The 23,576-nt window shown below is 39.1% G+C and overlaps 1 protein-coding gene and 1 long non-coding RNA gene across 4 annotated transcripts; both read left to right on the forward strand.

Annotated features, from left to right (window-relative positions):
* Positions 1-1,363: 1,363 nt before the first annotated feature.
* On the forward strand, positions 1,364-4,214 carry nkx2.4a (NK2 homeobox 4a). Of its 2 annotated transcripts, none has more exons than XM_085442124.1 (3): positions 1,364-1,609; positions 1,718-2,305; positions 2,815-4,214. In XM_085442124.1, the coding sequence occupies exons 2-3, from the start codon at positions 1,936-1,938 to the stop codon at positions 3,495-3,497; spliced, it is 1,053 nt and encodes a 350-aa protein (XP_085298250.1). In that variant the 5' UTR covers positions 1,364-1,609; positions 1,718-1,935; the 3' UTR covers positions 3,498-4,214. The 2 variants fall into 2 exon arrangements, with proteins under 2 accessions (XP_085298250.1, XP_085298251.1); XM_085442125.1 differs by having other exon boundaries at positions 1,365-1,609; positions 2,842-4,214.
* Positions 4,215-9,296: 5,082 nt separating this feature from the next.
* Positions 9,297-13,767, forward strand: LOC146685818 (uncharacterized). Of its 2 annotated transcripts, XR_014916632.1 has the most exons (5): positions 9,297-9,348; positions 12,160-12,214; positions 12,374-12,462; positions 13,150-13,384; positions 13,532-13,767. It is a non-coding gene; the product is annotated as an uncharacterized LOC146685818 (long non-coding RNA). The 2 variants fall into 2 exon arrangements; XR_014916633.1 differs by lacking the exon at positions 12,374-12,462.
* The last annotated feature ends 9,809 nt before the right edge of the window (positions 13,768-23,576 follow it).

The following is a 23,576-nucleotide window of genomic DNA, read 5'->3' on the forward strand; positions in this document are numbered from 1 at the left end:
ATGTGGAGGGTTTGTGGACCGGGTCCTGCTCTCTGACTCAGTAATCCACAAGGTTGAGAGGTTTGCCTCATTTACATAATGTTAGAGGTCTGGGCCGAGGCCTACTTTTCTTTTCTACTTGAAAAGACACCATGCTGCTGTTCCCAAAAGAGTGGAAAAGGCTCACAGACGTCTGGACAAGCATAGGTGTATTTTCAGGTAGGAAATATTACTCTAAAAAAGGCTAATTTACCCTAATTTATGTTCTAATAGAAATAGCTTTTCGGGAGATTCTTTATTTTACACAGGTTAGACCGCATTCTTTTCAAACGCCATTTTTTCTTTTCTTTTTGTCTTCAGTGTCTTTCTGACAACTCCAGCTGACTTTGGAAAAAGCACGCACTGTTTTGTTTTCCTGAAGAACAATAAAGCCCAGCCACTTCACATTAAATCCGCCGCGGAGTGCGGGCATCTGGGGGGAAAGAAAAATAAGAAATCCGGCTTCTGAAATATGCATAGGAAAAAATGAATGATTACAATCAGCCTATCAACTTAACCGCAGATTGCTGTTCTTGATATTTCTCTATAATTGATGGCTGACCATGTCACATCTTCATTTACTCAATTAGGGTAGGTAGCTACTTGCTGCCATGCCATGGCAAATTACATTAGTGGCTTCATGCAGACGAGTGGTTCCTTCCTACAATAATGAAGACAGCGACACATTTCACGTCTGGAAAATAACCTCCGAGCAGAGCACCTGTTCCCATTGTTGTCTGCAGTATTATGGTGATGATAAAGTTAAAAAAAAATTCAGAGGAAACATTATCATTGTTATGAAAACATATTTTCCAAGAGGAATTGTAGCGGCAAGTCTTTATTACTGAGTAGTTATCAGATATAGGCGTCATAAATCAGTTTAGAAATAAATGACAAATTGAGAAGTTTTTATTAACCACTGTTCGCCGTTTCTAGCGGCTCTTTTCTCATTTGACCCTCTTGTTTTGTTCCTCTTCCTCTTATTCTTCCCCTGGCGCCAGTCAGTTTGCTCAGAGATTACAATGTCAGGTCAAGACTGCAAAGTGTCGTTAATGCATGTTGACCAGACTCGAGGGTTTGAGGCTTAAAATAGTGCACCAAGTCTAATATAATTGTAGATGCCTAAGAAGTATAGGTATAAAAAAAAAAAAAAGTAATTTCCTCCCTTTTGATCCTAAATTAGGTTATATGGAGTCGGATGCTGTATGATTAGTTTCGGAAAAATATAATTTACAAATTCGTTTATGTCTTTTGCTGTGTGAGTGCTGTGTAATGGCAAAGAGTTTTGGACCCATACTGCATTTTTCAACATATTTTTCTTTCTTTTCTTTTTTTCTTTTTGAGCTTATTTGGACTTGTTCCTCTTCGCTGGGATAAAATGATGCTCAAGAAGCATAAACGAGCATACAACTTCATTGTGACTCTTTGATGATACTCGGTGGCCCTTATGTCTGTTCAAAGTGCTCTCAAAGTTTCTAGAAAGAGTGGAATTCCCTACTGACGCAAAATAGTCATATGTGGTCAGATCAGCTGATGTGCGGAACATAATGGGATATTCTCACCTGTATGTAGCTGCTGCAAACACAGAATCGTGAGTATGTGTCGTAGTTTTATTCACGTATACAAGTTAATACAAAGCAAAGTGTGTTTTCATGAATTATTTCCCTAAAATGTCAATGACTATTGTTTGCTGGTTTAGGAGTTTTGCTCCGCCCCCTGTGTTTGTCGTAAACCTGGCTCCTGGCTCCAATAAACCCGGGCTAAGAGCGCCCTGGGCTCGCCTCCTTCTCTAAGGCGATCAATAGGATCTCAGGCGCACTACAAGCACTCTCTTACGTAGACATCCACCAAGGAGAGAGCCGATACAACAACACGGTTGATCTGCTCAAACACAAAAATCTACCTGCTTTCTGAATCATGTCGTTGAGCCCAAAGCACACAACGCCTTTTTCAGTGACAGATATTTTGAGTCCAATCGAGGAGACCTACAAGAAGTTTAGTGGCATGGACGGCGCAGGGAACCTAACCTCTCCACTGGGAGCCTACCGACAGCCTCAGGTGTCTCAGACCGGCATGCAACAGCACTCCATGGGCCATAACGCCACGGTGGCCACCACTTACCACATGCCGCACAGCGTCTCCCAGTTCTCCCACAGCGCAATGGGAGGATACTGCAATGGAAGCATTGGCAACATGGGAGATCTTCCGTCGTACCAGGAAAGCATGCGGAATAGTGCAGCAGCAACAGGGTGGTACAGCGCCAACCCTGATCCAAGATACTCCACAAGTAAGTTCGATTCTCCTTTTATCAACACTTTTCACACTTTTTTTAATCTTCGTAAAACCACAAATGAATTTTGAGAGTGACCGTTAAAAACGCACACGACTAACCTGTAGTTTCTTTTTGTTTGTTTTTTATATGTTAATTTAAAAATGATATATATTGTCCGCTATTTTACAAAATATCTTATTTTAAATGACTGTTTATGCTGATGAAAACCGAAAAGGAGATCATTCTTTGGCTCAGTCTGACTCGACTTTTTTAAAATTTTGGAATAAGAAACAATTTTAAAGCAATAATTTGATAATTTATTATTATTATTATTATTATTATTATTATTATTATTATTATTATTATTATTATTATTATTATTATTATTATTATTATTATTATATGTTTTTGTTTGTTTATATTTTCCAACTTCAGCCAATAATCAATAAAGACTACTCTTCAGGCGAAATAGTGTTCTCCTCTTCTGTTTATTGAACGCATGTATATGTATGTATATTTTTAAGTTTCTAGATTCATGGGACCTTCCACAGGTATGAACATGACCGGCATGGGGAGTCTCACAGGAATGGCGGACGCCACCAAAGCCATGCCGGCTCTCCACGCTGCGCCCAGGAGGAAACGGCGCGTCCTGTTCTCACAGGCTCAGGTCTACGAGCTCGAGAGGAGGTTTAAGCAACAGAAATACCTGTCTGCGCCTGAAAGGGAGCACCTGGCCAGTATGATACACCTGACGCCGACTCAGGTGAAGATCTGGTTTCAGAACCACCGGTACAAGATGAAGCGCCAGGCCAAGGACAAGGCAGCGCAACAGATGCAGCAACAGGACGGTTCTCTGTGCCAACAGCAGGCGCAGTCCCCCAGGCGCGTAGCGGTGCCTGTTCTGGTGAAGGACGGTAAACCGTGCCAGAACGGCTCAAATACGCCAACGCCGAACCAGCAGCAGGTACAACAGAACCAACAGCAAAGCCAACAACAGAGCGGAGCTGGAGTCGTGCTCGCATCCTCCACCAACAGCCTCAGCCAGCATCAAAGCCAGCAGCAGGTGAACACTTTGGAGCTGGAAGAGATGTCGCCCAGCCCTCCCTCGCTGCACAGCCAGCTGAACATGGCACAGATAGACACATCTGCTGTAGATTACACCAGTAACATGGTCAGCTCAAACCTCCTGTACGGCAGAACGTGGTAGGACCTAATACAGTACTGTCACTTTCCACTTTTTCTATGTGAACCTGCGGATGAGCCCATGCAAAACAAAACACTGCAATACATACATATATATATATATATATACATACACACATATATATATATATGTATATATATATTCTCGCTGAGGGCTTAAAATGGGGCCCTTTGGCTTTGGAGGGTGTTGAAGTGGGCAAGGGGCGCACAGAGGCGCACCAGCTGATCAGGGCACATTTTCTTGACATCTCTGACAGGGGAGTCTATTTTTGAACTTTGCAGAAATGGCCGCCCTTCAAAGCAATTATGTCGTTTCTGGACCTTTTGTAATCCATGTTTTGGACCTTCCTCATGATGTTTTAAACGTAGTCTATGTTGGTGAAACAAAAAGGAATGCTGCTTCACTTGAGTTCGGACTGGGGGAGAGGTGGGATCAGGTTCGAAGTACACTAAGCCACCACTCCTTATTTGCGGTGATAACCTGGTATTTTATCATATTAATATTGTAAACTAATGTATTCATTTAGACTTATTGAATAAAGTAGGGACTTGTATATTTGGCTAACACACAAGAATGCGTTTAACTGTATAATAATCGTTATTGCGTCCACTTTTATGTTTTCTTTATTCTTTTGTAAGTTAAAAAGGAACAAATGCGTGATGGCTGCTGTATATGTTTCAAAACCAATTGAACGTTAACAATAAATAACTTGAAGTGTGAGAGCTATTCCTGAACAAGTAATTTTTTAAAAGGCATCTGTTTTGGAGTGCATTTTCATTATGTTGTGATTGAGACCAAATTGAGCTGGAAAGCAAGGTCGATGAGGGAGCCAGCATTGTTCAGGTGACATTTTGGAGGGCTGCCTTTCATGGGAAATGTCTGCAAGAGTCTAAGACCGGGAAATCACCCTTTTTTTAAAAAAAACAAAACAACAAAAAAACTATCACTTTTTAGCAGCCTCGATCTTGGGATTAATTCATGCTTCACTACATTAATAGATATTTTTTTCTTTCCTTTAAATCAACTAAACAATTCAATCATATTGATCTTAATCTTTTTAATAGGCCCAGACGTTGGTTTTGCGCTGTGCAATTGGCCAATTTTATTGTGAATGCAAGCGTCTGTGGAATGCACAATGATCACCAATTATTGGAAATGGGAATCTTATAAATAGTAGGTATAGTATGTAAAAGAACGAGATGCATGCTCCACATTATTATTATGTGACCTCAGAGTTAATGACAGTAATCACAGAACAGCTATTATTATTATTATTATTATTATTATTATTATTATTATTATTATTATTATTATTATTATTATTATTATCACAATAAACATTTGTATCATCGTTGTAAAATCAAATAGGAACAATTGTATTATTACTTTTGTTATATTTTATATATTTTTTTAATGAATTAATGTTTTTTTTTTATTATTCAAAACTGAAAAAAGAAGTCCAAATTATGTTTTATTAGTAAATGTAATTTAATTATAAATGGGGGGCTGTGTTGTAATCCGTAAAGTTTTAGGAATCATTTTGACGACTCACAGAAAGTATGACGAGGATATTTCTCTATTAGCTAAATTATTGACCGTTATTATTTAGAGTTAAATGTCATTTATTTGCAGTTAATTTTCTTTTATAAACCCACCTTTTCTCTGTAAAGCACAGGACCAGAAAGGTAACATGAATCTAAATATAGATAAAGAGCTAATACTGGGTCTTGCTCTGTATTTACTTTTACTTGATTAATGAAATAACACTGATATATCCACTTATTTATTTCTAAAGCGCTGAACGACACTGTAAACATATTCAGTAGGCTACTTAGTGTTATTCACACACACACTCACGTTTGCACGGACTGGCCCTGTTCTGTTTAATCTCTGTCGAAGGTGAATGATTTGTGCAAACAAATTCCAAAGTTTTTAAGGTCATCACTTAGCGTCGTTGTCGGTTCCCCTTTGCTTCTGTCCTCCAAAAGCTTTTTCCACACCAGCGGCGGCTGATAATAGAAAGTAACATTTCATTTCCTGTGGTCATTTAAACACGTTCAGAAATTACTTCTCAATCCCCTTGCTGATGACACCCTGCGATGGTGATGATGATGGCTATCAGTGTGTATCAGTGGAGACCTTGGAGAGCCTCCATTTTCAACCCCTTCACATACCTGGCAGCTGTATGTATATGTGCTATCATCCCTACACTTGAAGGAAGCGCCAGAGCCAATATGCACCTGACATTTGGAATTGAGCGTGGCAACTCTATCAGAAAGGAGTTTGATAAGAGCATTAAAAAGAGAAATGCATTCCACAATATACACTATGATGCTGCAAGATGCTTCTGATAGATTTTGTCTCTAAATTGAGGGTATGAATGAGCTGTCAACAGAGCTTTTGATGGTGGACCACATGAAATGAAAGTGGAGGTGAAGCCATTCTTTTCTCTTTTCAATAGCCATAGTTATGGCGCACTAATAGGCTATGCTTGGTAATCACTGGCTATTGTGCCTGTTGCTTCTCTCAGTTTATTGGGGGGGTACCTCTCTTTGTAAGGATATATGAGACAGGCTGGGCACTGTAATTGGTGCTGGCATCATCATTTCTATGTGGAAACTTTCTGGAACGGCAGTTGCTGCAGTGCACTCTTACCTCTGTGTGTATAGTTGCAGAACCAGCTTTAAGTCCTTGCTAACAACGTCCACACCCACACACATTTGCACGCGCGCACACACACAGGTCACATTTACATACACAAACAAAGCAACTGAATAAGTTAGACATTGTGTAAAATTGCCTCTGTTGCAAAAAGCAGATATTTCCATCATGGCTGGAGGAAGTCCATCACTACTTCAATGTCATGTTAGCACAAAGCACGGAGCGGAGGATATTCCATTTCATGGATGCAAAGAAATTTTTAGACTATTCGTCTCAGGTAATTGCAGGTTGCACTGCATAATGTGAACGTAGAAGGAGTCTAAGCTTCTGTCTCTGTAACCCCCCCCCTCAACCTCCCCCTGCCCAACTCTCTTCCTCCCCATTATTCTACTTAATATGTCAGAAGGTCTGATCGCAGAGAAACCTTTTCAAGTCCTATTGATGTGTTCCTCAATTGACCATGGCGACCTAGCAACCTAGAGAGCGCTAATTGGCAAAGGCTTAACGTGATTGGCTGCATAGTTTACACAGAAACACAGGCCTAACATATAACCATCATCATGCACAAGAGAGTGCTTTTTGTCTTGTTTGTTTTGTTTAGAGTTTTTTCTTTCATTTAAATATATATGATGGCAAATTGTTTCATTTTGTTAGTCTCAACTAAAAAACAATATTTTGACCTGGATAACTTTAAAATTTTTCCTGAAACGCACACATGTTTTTGGGGAAGAATAAATGTAAACAAATGCTTCATAGAAATGTGTTATTCGTTATGATTATCATGATATTGATTCAGTAGGAACGTGGGCTTATGGTAGCAAGTTTAACCTCCGCTTCTATTCCTCCTTCCTAGAAATAGTCCTCAAATCTTGCCACTTATGTGAAATGATTAGGAGAGGTGAGGTCCGCTTTTTCATTTCACTGAAAGAATGAATGCATTGAATTGGCAGGTTCTGAGACGCACAGAGCAAGATTTTAATTAGTGTATTGCCCTCTTATTCTGCCAAGGAGAGACAGTCTTTTTCTTCTCTACGACAAACCTGTGCCTGCGTGATTTGTTTGGTTTCGACAGAATGAGTCACTGAAAGCTGGATATCTTTGCCCCAGAAAGCAAAAAGTTCTCTAATTCCAGCCTTTTTCAAATGGGAAAAAAAAATAATCATCTTCCTACAGAGTGGGAAAAACAACATTTCAAGTAGGTCATAGGACTCTGAAAGCATTTCTCACTCTAATAGATTTTCATGAAATTAAATACATGAAACCATATTTTTAACATTGCTTTTGGTTTGACAATAACATCAAACTCCACATTTACACACGTGGTTATTTCTATTCCTGGGCTTCCACTGGCTAATTCCACTGGTTACTATGAATACCATTTTAGCAATATTAGGTACCTCAGGACCAAAGCAGAGGCTATTCACAACTGTCTATAAGAGAGTGGGGGCAGAGGTTGAAGAACCTGGTTTGGAGTGTGTGTGCATGTGCGTGTGTGTTTATGTGTGTGTGTGTGTGTGTGTGTGTGTGTGTGTGTGTGTGTGTGTGTGTGTGTGTGCGCAAGGGGGGGGGGGGGGGCATCCCTTATTAGAAAACCATGTCACATTCTCTCTCTGTGGTGACCAGACCCGCTACACTGCCAGTAATCCCCCTTCCAAGTCCCACTATGCATGTTATTCAATTCTCTCATAAGTATTTAGAGAAACTGTTTTCAGTTGCTACTAATAGCTACTGACCTCCAGTGACACAGACCAACAATAGGTTTGTCAGGCCTGAAACGCACAACTAAAGAAGCTGATTAGAAACTCAAGAGGTTTGAAGCAAGAATCAATGGCTGCTCTGTGCTACCACAGTGCTTCCAGCATGGTGCTGATGATTGTGGGACCTCCATTAGTTATGCCTCATTAAGTCCCACAAACTGTTCTTTAAGAAAATTGGTTTAGCCAGTTCTGAAATCTATTACGGTTTTGAATCTCACACTGATTCTATTTAGACAGCAGTTTGGAGGAAGACCTTGTTTAGTCTGCAATAACTTTTTGAGAAACGTTTGAAAGCCTTTGACCTTCAGTCAGTTTTTGTGTCCTTTACCTCCTTTTAATAGAAATAAATTTTAGGTCAAAATTAATAATTCCCTCATTTATATATACATATTTTTTTTAAATCCTCATCTAATTCTTTAATTTTACATTTAGGCGACATGCTTTAATTACAACCGGGCCTCTGTGTAGTTTCAGGGTATTATACACCATACCAGTGTAATTTAAATGTAGCAGAGCCTCTTTTGGCCATAGCTAAGAAATTTTACTTATCTTTATTAAGGTCATGTTGGGTTTCCAAACCTCAATATGACCTTGGTCTTTTATATAAAATATTTGTCGCCATAAAAGTGAAAGGAGAAAAAAAATGAATCTGTCAAAAGGCGTCTTGAATCCAAGAGTGCTGAAAGTTTAATTAACGCTTCTGTTTATTTAGGGTTTTTTTTTCTCTGGTCGGGGGGGGGGGGGGGTGCCCCACCCACCCACCAGCACCATTTTTTTCTCCTTTACCTTGTTACACCACTGCATCACTTTTTCTGTTAAAGGTTTTGTGTTTTCTTGTTGTCCGGTGCAATCTTGTGTGCTTCTGTTTTCTCGAGTTGTTTAAGGATTAGTTAGGAGCCTCCAGCTTTCAATGAGCGGACGAGAGAGGACAATACAGACCATCTGAATTCTGTTCCATTTTTCGTCTTTTTTTAAACATGTAGCATCTAGGTTTTGTGTTTATCTGTATGCATGAGAAAAAATGGCTAAATAAAGTACTTTTGAAAACAGTAGGCGAGAGACTACAGCTTTAAACTCTAAGAGATTTGTAAGCCGGCCTTTATGCCTCCTTTGACTACACATAATATAATTTTACTCCATCCTTGGAATGGGTTTCAATCTATACAAAACAAGAAAAAAGGAAATTATACAAGCATGCCTAGAAGATATTTAATCATCTCCACATATGCAAAGAGATGTTTTTTTTTATATTCAGAAATATGAAAAAGACACATTCACAGGACAAAAGAGTTCACCTCCGTCCTTCGCAACACTCCTCTTTACTTTTGAACCAGCAAGCACTTTTCTCCCAGCTCACCGTTGCCACGGCAATGGCCAGCTGCCAGTCGAAGGATTACCGGTTAATAGGGCCAGGGCTGAAGAGCAGTTCAATGAAGGTAAGCAATGGATAAGATCAGTGTGTGCTGGTTACGAGAAAGTCATTTGTATGTCCGTAAGGGCGTTTTATTTGCTTCATTTCTTTTTATTGTTTCATTTCTTCTTATAGACACAGTTTATATTTATATTTTCAAAGCGTTGTTGGATATAAGGTCAGGAAATCAGCTGAGCGGGGGCAGCGGTTCAACAGTAAACCAGCACAGCAAACACGCAAATTAACACGAATGACAAAAGACAACAGAAACAGCTATCACTCGAGCTATGTCTGTCAAATTAAGCCCAGAAGGATGTAATCATTTCTTCAAATATAACATTCGATAATCTGCCCCCTCCAAAACACACAGGAGTCTCAATATAACTGTCCCAGAGGGCCACAGAGGCCAAGCAGGACCACCCACTTTCTTTTCAATTATCATCTTGCAGCAACCTGTCTCCTCTCCAGCATTCAGCAAGAGACACTGACTGCTCTCCAGAGGGAATTACAATTAAACCGCTGGTTGTTCCTCGAATAAACTTCCAGACTGTAGCTGACAATCTCAACTCTGTAGAGCATGTGACCCCAAGGACAAACAGGATTACGCCCCAAATCCCTTGTTGCTTTACTCTCTCCTCTTAAGTTACTGTGGTCTGGAGGTCTCAGGGTGGAGACGGGGAAGGAGAATGTGTGGACGGAGATGAATTCCATTTGAATTCTGCTTTTAGAGAAATTATTATGTGGCTTTTTCTTTTATCCCAATGATCTTTTGTATGTTGAGGGTGGATAAAGGTTACACAGAAGAAGAAAAAAACACATTGGTGTGGTTTGAATGAAGTTTAAAAAAAAAAAAAAAAAAAGAATGGCCGCAAAAGGCCATGAGATAAATATTTATGGTATGAACACAAGGACAAGGCAGAGTTACAAATCAGAATCAGAATACTTTATTAATCCCTAAGGAAATTATGTGTAATATATAACCCAAGTTTAAAACTATAAAAATGTGTTTAAAAGTTACCAATTAAATATCAATTTTAGGGGACGTGAACATGTTGGGAAGCCATTAAGCTTGAGCTCAACCTGAAAAGGTCTTTTTTTACATTGCAGACTAATTTGTGTCATTTCAAGTCACAGAAATGTCTGATGATGTCGTTACACTGGTTACAAAGGCATGACATTGAGCTCAATGCTATTTCATAGAGCAAATCTATAATTAAAAAATATATTTTTATTTTTATTGAATTATAATTTTTAGTTTGGGGACGATACACTGAGCGTTTGCAATATTCTAAACATTCCCTACTTGCATTACTATTCAGAGTAGTCTATTATTTACTTGCAGCTTGCATCTTCTGTGTATAATCTGTCCATTAAAAGCTCATCAGTGCTAATAACCATCACACTGAGAATTTCTCTCAGGGATACCAATTAGGGAACAATCCATATGGGACAAACAGCCCTGTCTCAGATGGGAGTCACACTGGCCGGTGGGCCTGGAGTGTTTATTTGCCCTGCTGCAGCCAGCTGGTCATACGAAGCCACAGAAAGGGTACATTGACTCCACCCTGCAGGGGGTAGTGGCACAGCAAAAGGGAAATGGGACTCTTTTTCAACTACCCACTCCACAGTGCAGCACACCCAATCAAAGAGCCCCCAGACGCTTTTGTGGGGGGTGGTGAGTGGACAGGCGAAGGAGGGAGGGACAGTGAGGGGGTGAGTTTTGGGCTGCCAACCCCTCCTCCCACCGCTGTCTTGTCTGTGCAGCCAGCCACACTTCACATCTAATTAGCGGTCAGATCCACTGGCCCCTAATCAGCAGGACATGTTAAAACTGCCCTAATCAGGCCTAATCCTGGCTTTGTGTCACACACACACACCCCTGTTCTAGCTACTTACTCTGTCTGCAGTATTGATTGATGCATCATTTGGGGATTTAGTGGTCAATACACTGCAATCTGCAATGAGCTATGGGTTTGAGCTTCGTATGATGTCATCTAATGACACTTAAAAAAAAGGCCTAAACAGTAAAAGTAAAGCTGGCATGCGTGGTGTCAAACACCGTAGCGACGCTTTCTTTATACAGTCAAAACTAACTACGAGTAACAGATAAAAACAACTAAGTTAAACTGTGCTGTTATGTTAGTTAACGACTTTACTTTACAGCACAAGGAAGAAAAGTCATTTTTCTATTAATAACTATAATGTAATGTTGCCGAGTTCTGGATGTGTCTTTTGTCTCTGAGCTTTATAGGATGTCAACTTTATTCTGAAGCTCTTTGAGTTAATACAGATTACCCTCAGATGCCTTCATGTATTCTCTGCTCCAGTGACATAATTAAAAACTTCATCTTCAAAGGTTAAACTCCTTTAATAATCCCTCTGAATAAAAATGATTTGTTAACTTTGTGTGGACTGAAGTTCCAACAAACACAGAGTTTACACTGTGCTGAATAAAGACAAATCTGCACAAATAATAAAAAAATGAGTGAGCAGAACAATCGATTTCATTTAACTACATTATTAATCAGCTTTCATGCCTTGTGCTAAAACATCTTCTACTGCCTTACTCGTCTGATTAAACTGAAGACAAATGTATCATCTCTTTTTTTTTTTTTTGCTGAAATTGCTTAAAAAACATGTTTCCAAATGCTACCACTTATTATTCAAATTATTGAGCTGGTAATTTTGTTGCAAAGAATGCAGTAATTTATCACTTATTGCAGTCTTTTAGTCATTAACTGGACCATCGTGTTAATTAGACTCTAATGCAAAGACACTCAAAGATAGGTATGAATAATTATGTTTTACAGTGAAGATATTTTTCTTTCTTATGCAGATTATTCGGTGGTAAATTATGAGTACCGAGTACCGGTTCCTAAAGGAGACAGGAGGTAAATATAACAATGAGAAAATGCAACAAGAAAACAACATTTTAAAAACTGTATCCTAGTGTTTCCTGTATATTTTTTTCACGCTATCACACTGACATCAATGCCGTTCATCTGCATCTAAATGGTGTCGGCCCTATTTGCTTGATTCCGTCAATTCAGAGACTACTTTAAGAAACTTTAGGAGGAAAAATGAGGTCGTCAACAGTAACAGTATGGATCCAAGTGCTGAGCTGTGGAGAATGGATTAGGTAATTACCATACTTTCCAGTGATATAAGGCCATAAATTAAAATCTCCAACAACTTCTCAAGTGACAACTCATCTAATCAGGGGGACAATCAAAGAGAGGCCATGCTGTTTACTGATTGCTCTAATCAAAAATGGCTTCTTCAAACACAGCTAATTGGTCAGTTTACTCACGGAACGGGAAGGCAAATGCAGAGGGGCTACTGTCGTGATTTGAAGGACCCAAATATCTCCTATTTGCATTGAGTGCCACCAGAATACACTTGACTCCCACAAGTTATCAGCAAACCAGACAATTATTCATCAGGCACAAATTGGCACATCAAAGTCAAATCAGAGAATTACCGTCAGGAAGACCCCAAAGCAAGAGCCGGGAGAGGGAAGGTGGCCTTTGATTGACCGCGTTGCCCTTCGTCCAATCTGTCAGCCTAAACTGTCGAGCTCACTCATTGACAGAAGGCTTCTCGTTGCTCTAAAATCACATAACAGTTAAAGTTGAAAATAAGCGCAGGAGAAAACAGGAAATCAAGGTATAGTCGTATAACATTAAAGTATTTGCTTCTTTTGTGAGCATGTATGTCAGAGTCAGAATTAAAATTGTTATTGCCCTTAGGGACAGAATTAAAAAAATATTTGATTATCTATCTTTCCGTTTTCTTAAAAATGTATCCAACTTATCCCGATAATCAGAGGAGCAACGAGGTGCCAGTCCATCAGAAGACCAACACGGAAAAATTCCCTAACAGCCAATTTAAAATTATTAACCTAATGTGTCTTTGGACATTTGGGAGGAGCCAGAAGAAACCCACAGAGCTACAGGAAAGGCACACAGAAAGGAACGAGCCAGGAGGGAGGTCCAAACTGGAAAACTTGAAAGCTAAAAGCAGCATGATGCCTGCACCACATTTATCATTATGGATTTTATGTGAGAACACACTGAACTTGACTTTTACTTACACTGCTGAATTTCTAATTATATCATGTGCATGAATTCTGTCTTTGGATTTAACTTAATTATCCAGAAGATGCACTGAGTATAGAATCATTAATAGGCTTCCAATTCTGCTTACAGGTGCATGTTGAAGCCCCACTCGTCTGCTCGTGGTCTCCTGAGAGTTTCTCCTGAATTTGTTTAGCGGTTTTGTTTTTGTTAGCTAAATACTTAAGTTTGAGTTTCTGTTCCAGTTTTTTTGGTATCCAAGTTCCAAGGATTTGTTATTATTCCAACAGTAAATTATATTTCTGGTCATATTGATGAATCTTTAAGTCTCATTTTACACTTTATGATGATCATAAACAAATACCATAAATTTATTTGAGCGTCTGTGTTTTGGTTCCCATTTATTTAATCTGTAGTTCCCTGTTTCCTGCCCTCCTTGTTTTGTCTTGTCCTTTTGTGTTTCCCTTCATTCATGTTCAGTGTTTGCCTGTCATGCTTTATGCTTGTTTCAGCTGTTTGCTCATTTCCTGTTTTACTTTGATAGTTGGTTTTCTCTTGTGTCTCGCTTCCTGACTGTGTTAAGTACATGTACATGTGTCTTATTCCCCACCTGTGTCTTGTCAGCCGTTTGTGTATGTACAGTCGTGTGTTCCTCTTTGTTGCATTGCCTGGATTAGTTCCCTTATGTGTTGCTTTGATTCATTTCTTTGTCTTTTTTGAAGGTCTGCAGATTTCAGTTTCATCCTTTGGACTTTACTGAAAGCTCACTTGTTGTTCAGTCTCCAGGGTCATGCAGCATCCTTTGAGTCATGATGGGGTTAACAAACAGGGCACAGAAGCTAATCACTCATAGCAATTTTCCAACCAGGCATTTTACCAAGCAGGCTCAAACGTCCTCCATCTTTAGGCTCCCTTTACTCTAGACTTAGACAGGACTTCACTAATCTATAATACTTTATTTGTTGCTGAACTCACAATAGACATTTTAGAAAACCTTGCACTAGTTTTCCTGTTTTTCCTGCTGGCCATGCTAAGCAGGTGGGTCTCGTGTAAAGCTTAGCTCAATTTTGACAAATGGACCCTGGACTATTCACTAATAGCCAGCTCACTGTTGTCCAGGTTAGTGGATGGTTGGTGGTTCAACCCCTGGCTGCTCCACTCACAAAGAATTCTTGGGCAAGACACTGAACCCTGAGATGCTCCTGATGCATTCATCAGAGTGTGAATGTGTCTGAATGTTAGGTAGAAAGCATAGACGTAGAAAAGCATTATACAAAACCCAGTCTATTTACTATTTGTCAATCTGTGGTCAGTAATGCATTCTGGGAGTTTGTCTTTGCACTTGCCTATGATTGAGGGGTCAATTTGCCCCTCTCCATCGTTCTGAGCCAGACCATATGTGGATGGTAGAGCCAAGATACACTAAATTACCAAAAATATTCACTCACCAATCCAAAACATTAGATTCAGGTCTTCCAATCACTTCCATGTCCACAGGTGTATAAAATCAAGCACTTAGGCAAGCAACCTGTGTCTACAAACATTTGTGAAACAATGGGTCGCTCCCAGGAGCTCAGTGAAGTTCAGTGTAGTACTGTGACCGGTGTAACCAGTCCAGTTGTGAAATTTCCAAATATGGTAGCGAGGAAACCTTGTGGAAAGCCTTTCCCAGACAGATGAAGCTGTTATAGCAGCAAAAGGTGGGTCAATGTCATATTAAATGTATTGATTTAACACGAGATGTCACTCTAGTTCATATGGATGTAACAGCAGATGAACTAATACTTAGTATACTTTTGTTAGTGAAGTCTCATCATGAAGCTCCAAGCTGAGCATTTTGCAGATCTTAGTGTTTTGAAATTGCTCCTGAAGAGGAAGAGCTGGAAACAAGGATACCCCACGCTCAGCTGGTAATGACCTGTGATTGACAAGTCCTTAACATATGACCACATTCTCTAAGGCCCTGCTTTCTGACTCTAATAAAGACAATCATTTAGAAAATGAACTTATTATTATTATTATTATTTTAGGCAATATGAAATGAAACCAGCAGCTGAACGAATAAAGTAATTAGGAAACTGTGTACTGAGGTAACAGAGCAGGAGCTGAGGGCTGTTCTCCCAAACTGTATATTTTAGTCATAAAGGTGGCTGTGGGAGTCCACAGGGATTGACTCGATTTTGGATTCAGCCTCAAGTGGCCACTTGAGGAAGTGAGGTTTCTGACACTTTCTCACTGCATTCATATTTCAGCCCTGGAGGCTGCTGCTTGGGTTCACCATTGCTCTCATTAAGGCTTACACTGAGTTGCAGATTATTCCCATAACAAAGAATCTAAACAGTTTAGACCCTGAGTTATTTTCATAAGTAATTTCCATGCAAAAAGTGCATATTCAGGCTACCCTCGTGTAAAACACTGACTTATCTAAATAGAAGTGTTAAGCACCTGCTGCTGCTCTCTCAACCTTCTCACAGAAGTAAGAAGTCTGGCACTTTGACTGTGCTTTTTCTGTTTTGGGGGTGCAGAATAATCCAGCTTTCTTTTTTTTATCATGGGTTTTTTTTCTGTCTTGCCTGCAATGATTGCCGTTTCCTTCTTTGTTTTGGAACATTTGATGCCAATGTAGCCAAAAAGTGGGCAGGGGTGTAGAGGTTTGAAGAAACAATGTTGTGACTAATGAGTCGCACAAATTAAAGATTTATCAACGGCCTCAGTAGACGTTAAAAGTGGGAAACAAGGACTGTGAAAAGCTGTTGTAAAGTGTTGTTGTAAAGCTTTGGGTGTTAGATGTATACCGTACTGCCATAACTACCAGGTCAAGGTTTTCTTCTTCTCACTGTGTAGTCTTCCTTTTACCACGGAATTATAAAATAACTACATTTTTTATCATGTTTGGAATTTTTTTCACTGTCACTGTATTAACTTATTCATCCACTTATTACATACTTCTAAAAACCATATTGCATTTCAGGTCCATTGCCAACATTTTTAATAACTGCATGATGATTTAGCGTGTACAGTCGTATTTATATAACAGGGGGAAAGGTGCAGAATGCACAGGAAAACATGCCCAAAAACACATTAAAATAATACACTGTAGGCATTAATTGAAAGTACACTTCTTCCTTATTTCTATGCCAGATCTGTTGGCACATTAAATTAAACTAGACTATCAACTGACTGCATATGGTGGCTCTGGTCATCATGGTCCCTTACATTACTGCTTTAGCTTTGTCATAACAGTTTGTATTTCAAATTGTAGGTTAGAAAAAAATACATCCACAAAAAAAAATCCAATATTCAAATTGGCCTAAAATAAAATATATTTTGCATATTGTCTGTACTGGAATAAGGCCACGACACTCTTTTTGCATTTGCATTTGTAATGAGATTTGTCTGTGTGGAAATAAATCAGAGTGCAATTTCATTTTGCATCATTTCAGCTGCAGCTATATCACTGTGCACCACAAGTGGTTTCATTCGGAGCCTCAAAGGACGACATCAAAAGGAGGCCAAAAACTGTCTTGGAAGACTGATTAGTTTTGTATTATTGTAAAATAATAGTTTTAGGTTTCCTGAACATAATTACATTACAATAACTGGCTATATATATATTGCATATTCAGTAGTGCAAATTATGTGTCAAACATCTTTAGGCATGCAATTCATATAAAGATTTTAAAATGGAAATTTCAAATGGTCTTTTTGATTAGATTTCAAAAAGACTGATGTCACTGTACCAGTTATCTACAGCGGGAAACATTGACTTTGAAGAGTAGGTAATGTTCCTGACTTATTTTCATATTGATTTACTCTTCTGCTGCTCCGTGAACAATTTGCCACAAATGAGTAATAACGTAATTAATATTTAATACAGTTATTATTAACAGTTATTATTAACTTGAACTTGAACTTAACCCATTAAATCAGTTCCCGTTAAAATTATTTGTCAAATTATCAGTAAGTCTCATATAAATGACCAGGAACTGCTCATGAAGAGTTTTTCTATGAAAAACAATCTGTTTGGAACAAAGGCAAGGAAAATGAAATGCTCACTTCCTACTAAGATTTCGATTTCTCAGTACTGAGATGGTATCAGTGATAATTGCATTAGTACTATATTCTGGTATTTAATGGGTTAATGTCTTGAATAAATAATTCACATGAAATGATTCAGATTTACCCTCTGTTTGAAGCAAAGTCAGTAATAGATCGCCTATTTTGTTTCTGATGTTCTTAGAATATCAGTATTGTTCCCACTAAGTAATCGTGCCTGCTAACTACCCTGCAGAACCTCCACCCATGCACTTATTCAGTAGATGAATGGATGGGTAGGTGTGTGATGGATGGGTGGATTTTCTTTTTCCTAAGTAGCGCAGGTCAAGCAAGGTAGGCCTGAGGACACGCCTCAAGTTCTGGTTCTAAGGTCTCCACTTGGCATGGAAAACCTCCAACAGAAGGATCCCAGGGGGCATAATTCAACTGTGAAGGAGCACAGGCTCTACACCGAGTACATGTATATGTCCAAGTTTCTCATATGATCACTAAGGCTGGGCTCAGCCAGCCAGTGTTGGTCAAGTTACTTGAAAAAAGTAATCAGTAACTAATTACTGATTACTTCCCCAAAAAAGTAATCCCGTTACTTTACTGATTACTTATTTTCAAAAGTAATTAATTACTTAGTTACTTAGTTACTTTTTAAAAACACGATTTACAACCTGAAGAGGTGATAAAGCGATAGATCCTTCAGCCCAATTCTACTTTTTCTACATAATCCATCATACAAAATGTAATCAAATGGAAAAAATCTCTTTTTTTAACTTGTTTTATCAGTTTTAATCTTTTAACTTTATGCATCAAGCAAAAATTTAATTATATGCAACATTCTCTGAGTTGAATAAATTAGTTTAACATTTAAACCTATTTTCTGCACATTCCAGCACATAAAATATTTTTTTGTGTGTGTTTACACTCACTCTTTCAAATAGATGCAAGTAAAACACAGCAGAAAATAAATAAAGTCAAAGACTCAGAGGTCCTGTTGCTCTATTTTCACCTATTAAGCAGCACTGCGGTAGGCGGAGGTTTACCCTGGTGCAGGTGTGCCGCGGTCAGTTGAAGAATCCGCGACTTTCTCTGTGAGTTTCCCATTACGTCATAGCGCACTTGGTGCTTGCTTGGAAGTTTAAGGGTTTTTTTTCGCTGTAAAAAGAAGTTTTCTTCCCACGCACGATGGACGCTAATGTTTTTGTCACTTTTTATGGAATCAAACTCAAAGTAAGGTCAGTACTTCCACGCTTTAAACGCTGCACGCTCATACTCTCTCCCACAATCGATATGTGATCCATTGTTGATCTGCAGACAGCTGTTGTCACTAACGGCGCACTCGCTTACGTCACTGTCGTGAGACATTCTCGCAAAAAATCACGGTTTTAGTAACGCAGTGTTCCTACGGGAAAGTAACGGTAATCTAATTACCGTTTTTGCAATAGTAATCCCTTACTTTACTCGTTACTCGAAAAAAGTAACCAGATTACAGTAACGCGTTACTGCCCAGCTCTGCAGCCAGCCCATGAAGGAAACTTATTTTAGCTGCATATTGATGATCTCATTCTTTTGGTCACTACCTGTAGCTCATTAAAATAGATAAGAGTTGGAACTTTGCCTTCTGGGTCAGTGTCTTCCTCACTACAATGGTGCAGAACAATGCCTGCATCACTGCAGACACTTGTAGCCCAGTGGAATTGAGCTTCCACGCTTATTCGTTTTCCTTTTCTGCCTAATCTATTTTTTTATGACTCACTATAGTTTGTTTGCTCCGTTTTTTGCCAACCATATTCTCTATTTGTCATGTCTCGTTTATAATATCCTGACAATAACTTGAACCTGGTATTCAATACTTACTGCACAATCCACTTTGTATTGTCTCTGTCCTGTCTTTGTCTATCATACAGTTAGGCGATCGTGGCTCAAGAGTTGGGAGTTCGCCTTGTAATCGGAAGGTTGCCGGTTCGAGCCCCGGCTTGGACAGTCTTGGTCGTTGTGTCCTTGGGCAAGACACTTCACCCGTTGCCTACTGGTGGTGGTCAGAGGGCCCGGTGGCGCCAGTGTCCGGCAGCCTCGCCTCTGTCAGTGCGCCCCAGGGTGGCTGTGGCTACATTGTAGCTTGCCATCACCAGTGTGTGAATGTGTGTGTGAATGGGTGGATGACAGGTTGTGTAAAGCGCTTTGGGGTCCTTAGGGACTAGAAAAGCGCTATACAAATACAGGCCATTTAGTATTGTATAGTTATCCTTATAGTATTGTATAGTTAGTAATTAGTACCCTTGTATCCCTTAATTTTACCGAAATTTAGCACGTTATTTATTTGTAATTTCTAGTTTTACATCTCTTGGAGATATATCTTTTATATACTTATAAATGTGCTTGGGGTGAAACACAATTTCGGTACACTGTGTATATTGCTGTATTGACAATAAAGCTCTTGAATCTTGAATCTATTGGCTCAATTGTATGTCTATCAAGTTTATTTCACCTTATTGTCTTAAACCATACATGCTTGCATGTGATTGGTTAGGAGAAGTAGATCCCGCCTCCTCATGCTGACTGAGCTGCAGTGCATTGGGTGAAATGCAATCCCTGATTAGTGAGGAAAAATACTTTCTGCAGTGGAAAAAATAACAGCCTGTAATCGGGATTTGATTCAGGAGGATCAGAACGGAGTCACCAAGAAGACCGGAGGTTGTTTCTACGGGAATTGTAGTACTTCCGACCGTCTTGGTGAGTGTCATGAAAGTTAGCATTGCTAGCATGGTACCCGCTTTCCAAGTTTATCGGTGTGTGTGGGTGTGTCGGGTACGCACTGATGAAGTTTTCACAACAGTGTTTGGAGCATTCAGTTGTTCCTACTGATATTGTAAGAATGTGTTTTATGTACAAGTTAATCATGTGATAGTCATGTCTGAGCCAGCTTTATTCCTGCTTTATTCCACTTTTATTCCATTTTATTCACCTGCGAAGGTTACTGCTGCTGCTGCAATGTGTAAAATTGAAAAGTATCCTGTAGCTGGATAAAGAGTGTTACACAAATCATTACAATTGTTCCAGAGGTTGATTTAAAAACATGAAAACATGGTTTTGTACATGAAAAAATTATTTTAACGATAAATGCTGACTAAAACTTATTGTGAGGTGAGTTCAAGTTGTTTCAGCAAAACTTGATAACTTTCTGGTTAAAGCTGATCAGACTTTGTAAACAACGGTTAAAACTTAATCACTTCTTCTGTTATGTGTTTTTCAGTGCAGACGTTATCAGTTCAATAGTGTATTTGCATTTTGCATAAGGATTGAAATAATGCAATGTTCATATGTTAAACATACTTGAATACATAAGTGTTTGTGTGAGCTGAATTCCAAAGCTGTATGCATTACGGGTTTTTATTGTCATGCAGGCTGGGCTTTGGTTTCCTTCCATCCCATTGGTGGTTATTCATGGACTTTTAATGCTGGAACTGTCCTCTGCGAGGAGATGGTGAGCAATCCCAGACCCTAGAATTCGTCTGCCACAAGGATCGTCCTTCGCTCCTTTGAAGATTCACGGTTTGGTAGGACCCCCCCAGACCAAATAACAGCGCTGACAGTAGAAAAAGAACTAAGGGTGCACCCACTAAGACTAATTTTCTATTTTTTTTCCTCTTGTCTTCTTCTCCAAGAAGAAGTGAGCTTGAGTTGATTTATTCTTCTGACTCTTGACTTGAGACTTTGGATCACTGACTCACATGGGGGACTCAGAGACACTTGATACAGACTATACATGCGTGATTGTTTAGGTTGTAAGTCGTTTTGCTGGCTATAGTTGTGTCTATGTTGCAGTGTTATCATCTGTGTCATAATAGTGTTCTCCTCAACTCACCTGTCTCCTGCAAATCATTCTCCCTTTAACGCTACCTGACGAACCTAGAACTGGCCTACCGCAGGGTATTAGCTGCATCAATCTACCCGCCTCTCTCACGTTCTGCTTTACAGTGACTCATGGGCCAGATCCAGAGATACTTTGCTCAAGATACTTCTTTGCTTGGAGAAGCCGAGATATGAGATTTGATTTGAATCCCATATCCCGATATAAGACATTAGGGCTGCTCAATTAATCGAATTTCAATCACGATTACGATCTGGGCTTTCAACGATCATTAAAAATGACTGAGCCGATTATTAGCCCCTCCCTCATGCTTTACTCTCGCGCTGCTCCGTGTGGCAAATCAAGCGCACTGCTCTGCATTTCGAACACGCGTCACAACAATTAAGAGGACCCGAGGGAAGCTCGGAAAGCTAAGCAGAAGTTATTTGGAGAGGAGTGGACTGCCGTTGGTTGAAAAGAGAGGTAAAAAAAAACAAAAAACTTCAGTGGTGTGGAAACATTATGGGTTCGCGGAGTCAGACGTGGATCAAGTAGACACAGTGTGTAAACTTTGCTATTGTGTCGTAGCTGCACCACAGAGCAACACTGCAAAGTTTACATTTTTCATTTATTTCTTTTATTGCAAACATTTGCACTGTTATCAGTATTTGCACACTATTTTATATTATTTTTTAAAGTCATTATTCAATACATTGTTATTGTTAACCCTTTAAAGCCGGTCAGAGCAGCATGCTCGTTTTGTATAACTATTTTTAAATCCCTGTAGAACCTGAACCGCTAAGCTAGCACAATAAATTTTTTTCCATATGAAACCAGAGGAGTTACATCTTATGCCATCAGCTTGTCCTAGGTCACGGTTTCCTTCCACATATAGCTTTGCAAAAATTGCATAAAAAGCGCTTGCAGGAACAAAAACATAATATTCCAGAAACACGCTTTGCCGATCCGATCAGCTGTTCTTAACACTTCCCACATTGAAAAAGACGTCAACGCGAACTATCGCAAGTGACATCATTTTCGCGGAAAATGTAGTTTTTTACTTGTAGGCCTTAGAACTCGAATTGCACTGCTGGATATAGTTTATTTTGATGCACATGCACATTCTTTGCAAATTTGCATCATAGGATTGTTTTTTTTGTTTTTCCTGCAGTGTATATAAAAATTGCTGTATCTCCAAAAATAAAACTATGAAGACACTCAAAATAAATTTCCTGTTGTTGTAAACTATTTTTTGCAACTTTTTTGTATTTAAAGTTTTGAGGGATAAGCCTCTTAAATTTCTCCAAGTAGAAATATATGTAAAAAAACAAAACAAAAACGATTTTCAATTTTTTTGTAGTTTATTGCACTTTTTTGCAATTAATGTAGTTACTATGGACTTAATACATACACATTTTTAAAATATGGGCTATAACAGTTGTATTGATGTATAGCAACTTGAAATGCTCCCACAAATGGCACTACAGCATGTAAAAAAAATATTATAAGCTCTGGCGGACTTGGTTCTATGGTAGATCTTAAAGGGTTAAATAAATATCGTCAAATAATCGTGATCTCAATTTCAGTGAAAATAATCGTGATTATCATTTTTGCCATAATCGAGCAGCCCTATAAGACATTTATCGTCCCGACAACGATATATATCACAAAAATGTTACATTTTCTGTAATTTCTCTAAATTCTGTGAATCTCAGGCAACTTGACTTGTGTGGAGTGTTTTCAGCTGGGCGTCGTGTTTCAGGAATCGAGTGTCTTGACCGATGCATGAAACTACACATTTTTAGACAGAAGTTGAAACAGCTGCCATTTTCTTTGTGAGTATTTATTACACAGCATCTGCTGGGAAAAGCCTGTTTTAACGTTTAAGTCTAAGGTTTATTTTGAGAACCTAACGGCTACTTTTTGCTTGTCATCCGTAAACTCTGTCCATACTCTTTTACGTGACTCTTGTGTAGAAGAGGTTTGAGTGTGAGGTGGGGACCGGTCTCCTGCATAATTTGCATAGTACAGTTTTCTGGTCCATGTCAGACTTTTCATAACCAAACCATGTCCATGCTACAGAGGTAGCCCCTCGTTTAGAAATAAAGTCCTCTGTTTGTTTTGACTGGTCCTTCTGTTTGTCATCATTTCAGTTTATTTTGAAAAATCTCAACAGGATTTTCAGCTTTATTGTGAAAGGTTTATCTGGAAAATAAATAAGCGAACAGAGGAGCCACACGCTGGGTTTACCGTCGTTGTTGCAAATAACGACGTGTAAAA

This window comes from Copadichromis virginalis, linkage group LG19 (assembly GCF_057382275.1).
Source record: "Copadichromis virginalis isolate Kocher_CV1m ecotype Utaka linkage group LG19, C_Virginalis_male_GT1.1, whole genome shotgun sequence".
NCBI lineage: Eukaryota > Metazoa > Chordata > Actinopteri > Cichliformes > Cichlidae > Copadichromis > Copadichromis virginalis.

Excerpts from the sequence above, each read along its gene's own strand:
- nkx2.4a (XM_085442124.1), top strand. The coding sequence starts at position 1,936 with ATGTCGTTGAGCCCAAAGCACACAACGCCTTTTTCAGTGACAGATATT. Across the intron at positions 2,306-2,814 it reads TGATCCAAGATACTCCACAA|TTTCTAGATTCATGGGACCT; the intron begins GTAAGTTCGATT and ends TATATTTTTAAG.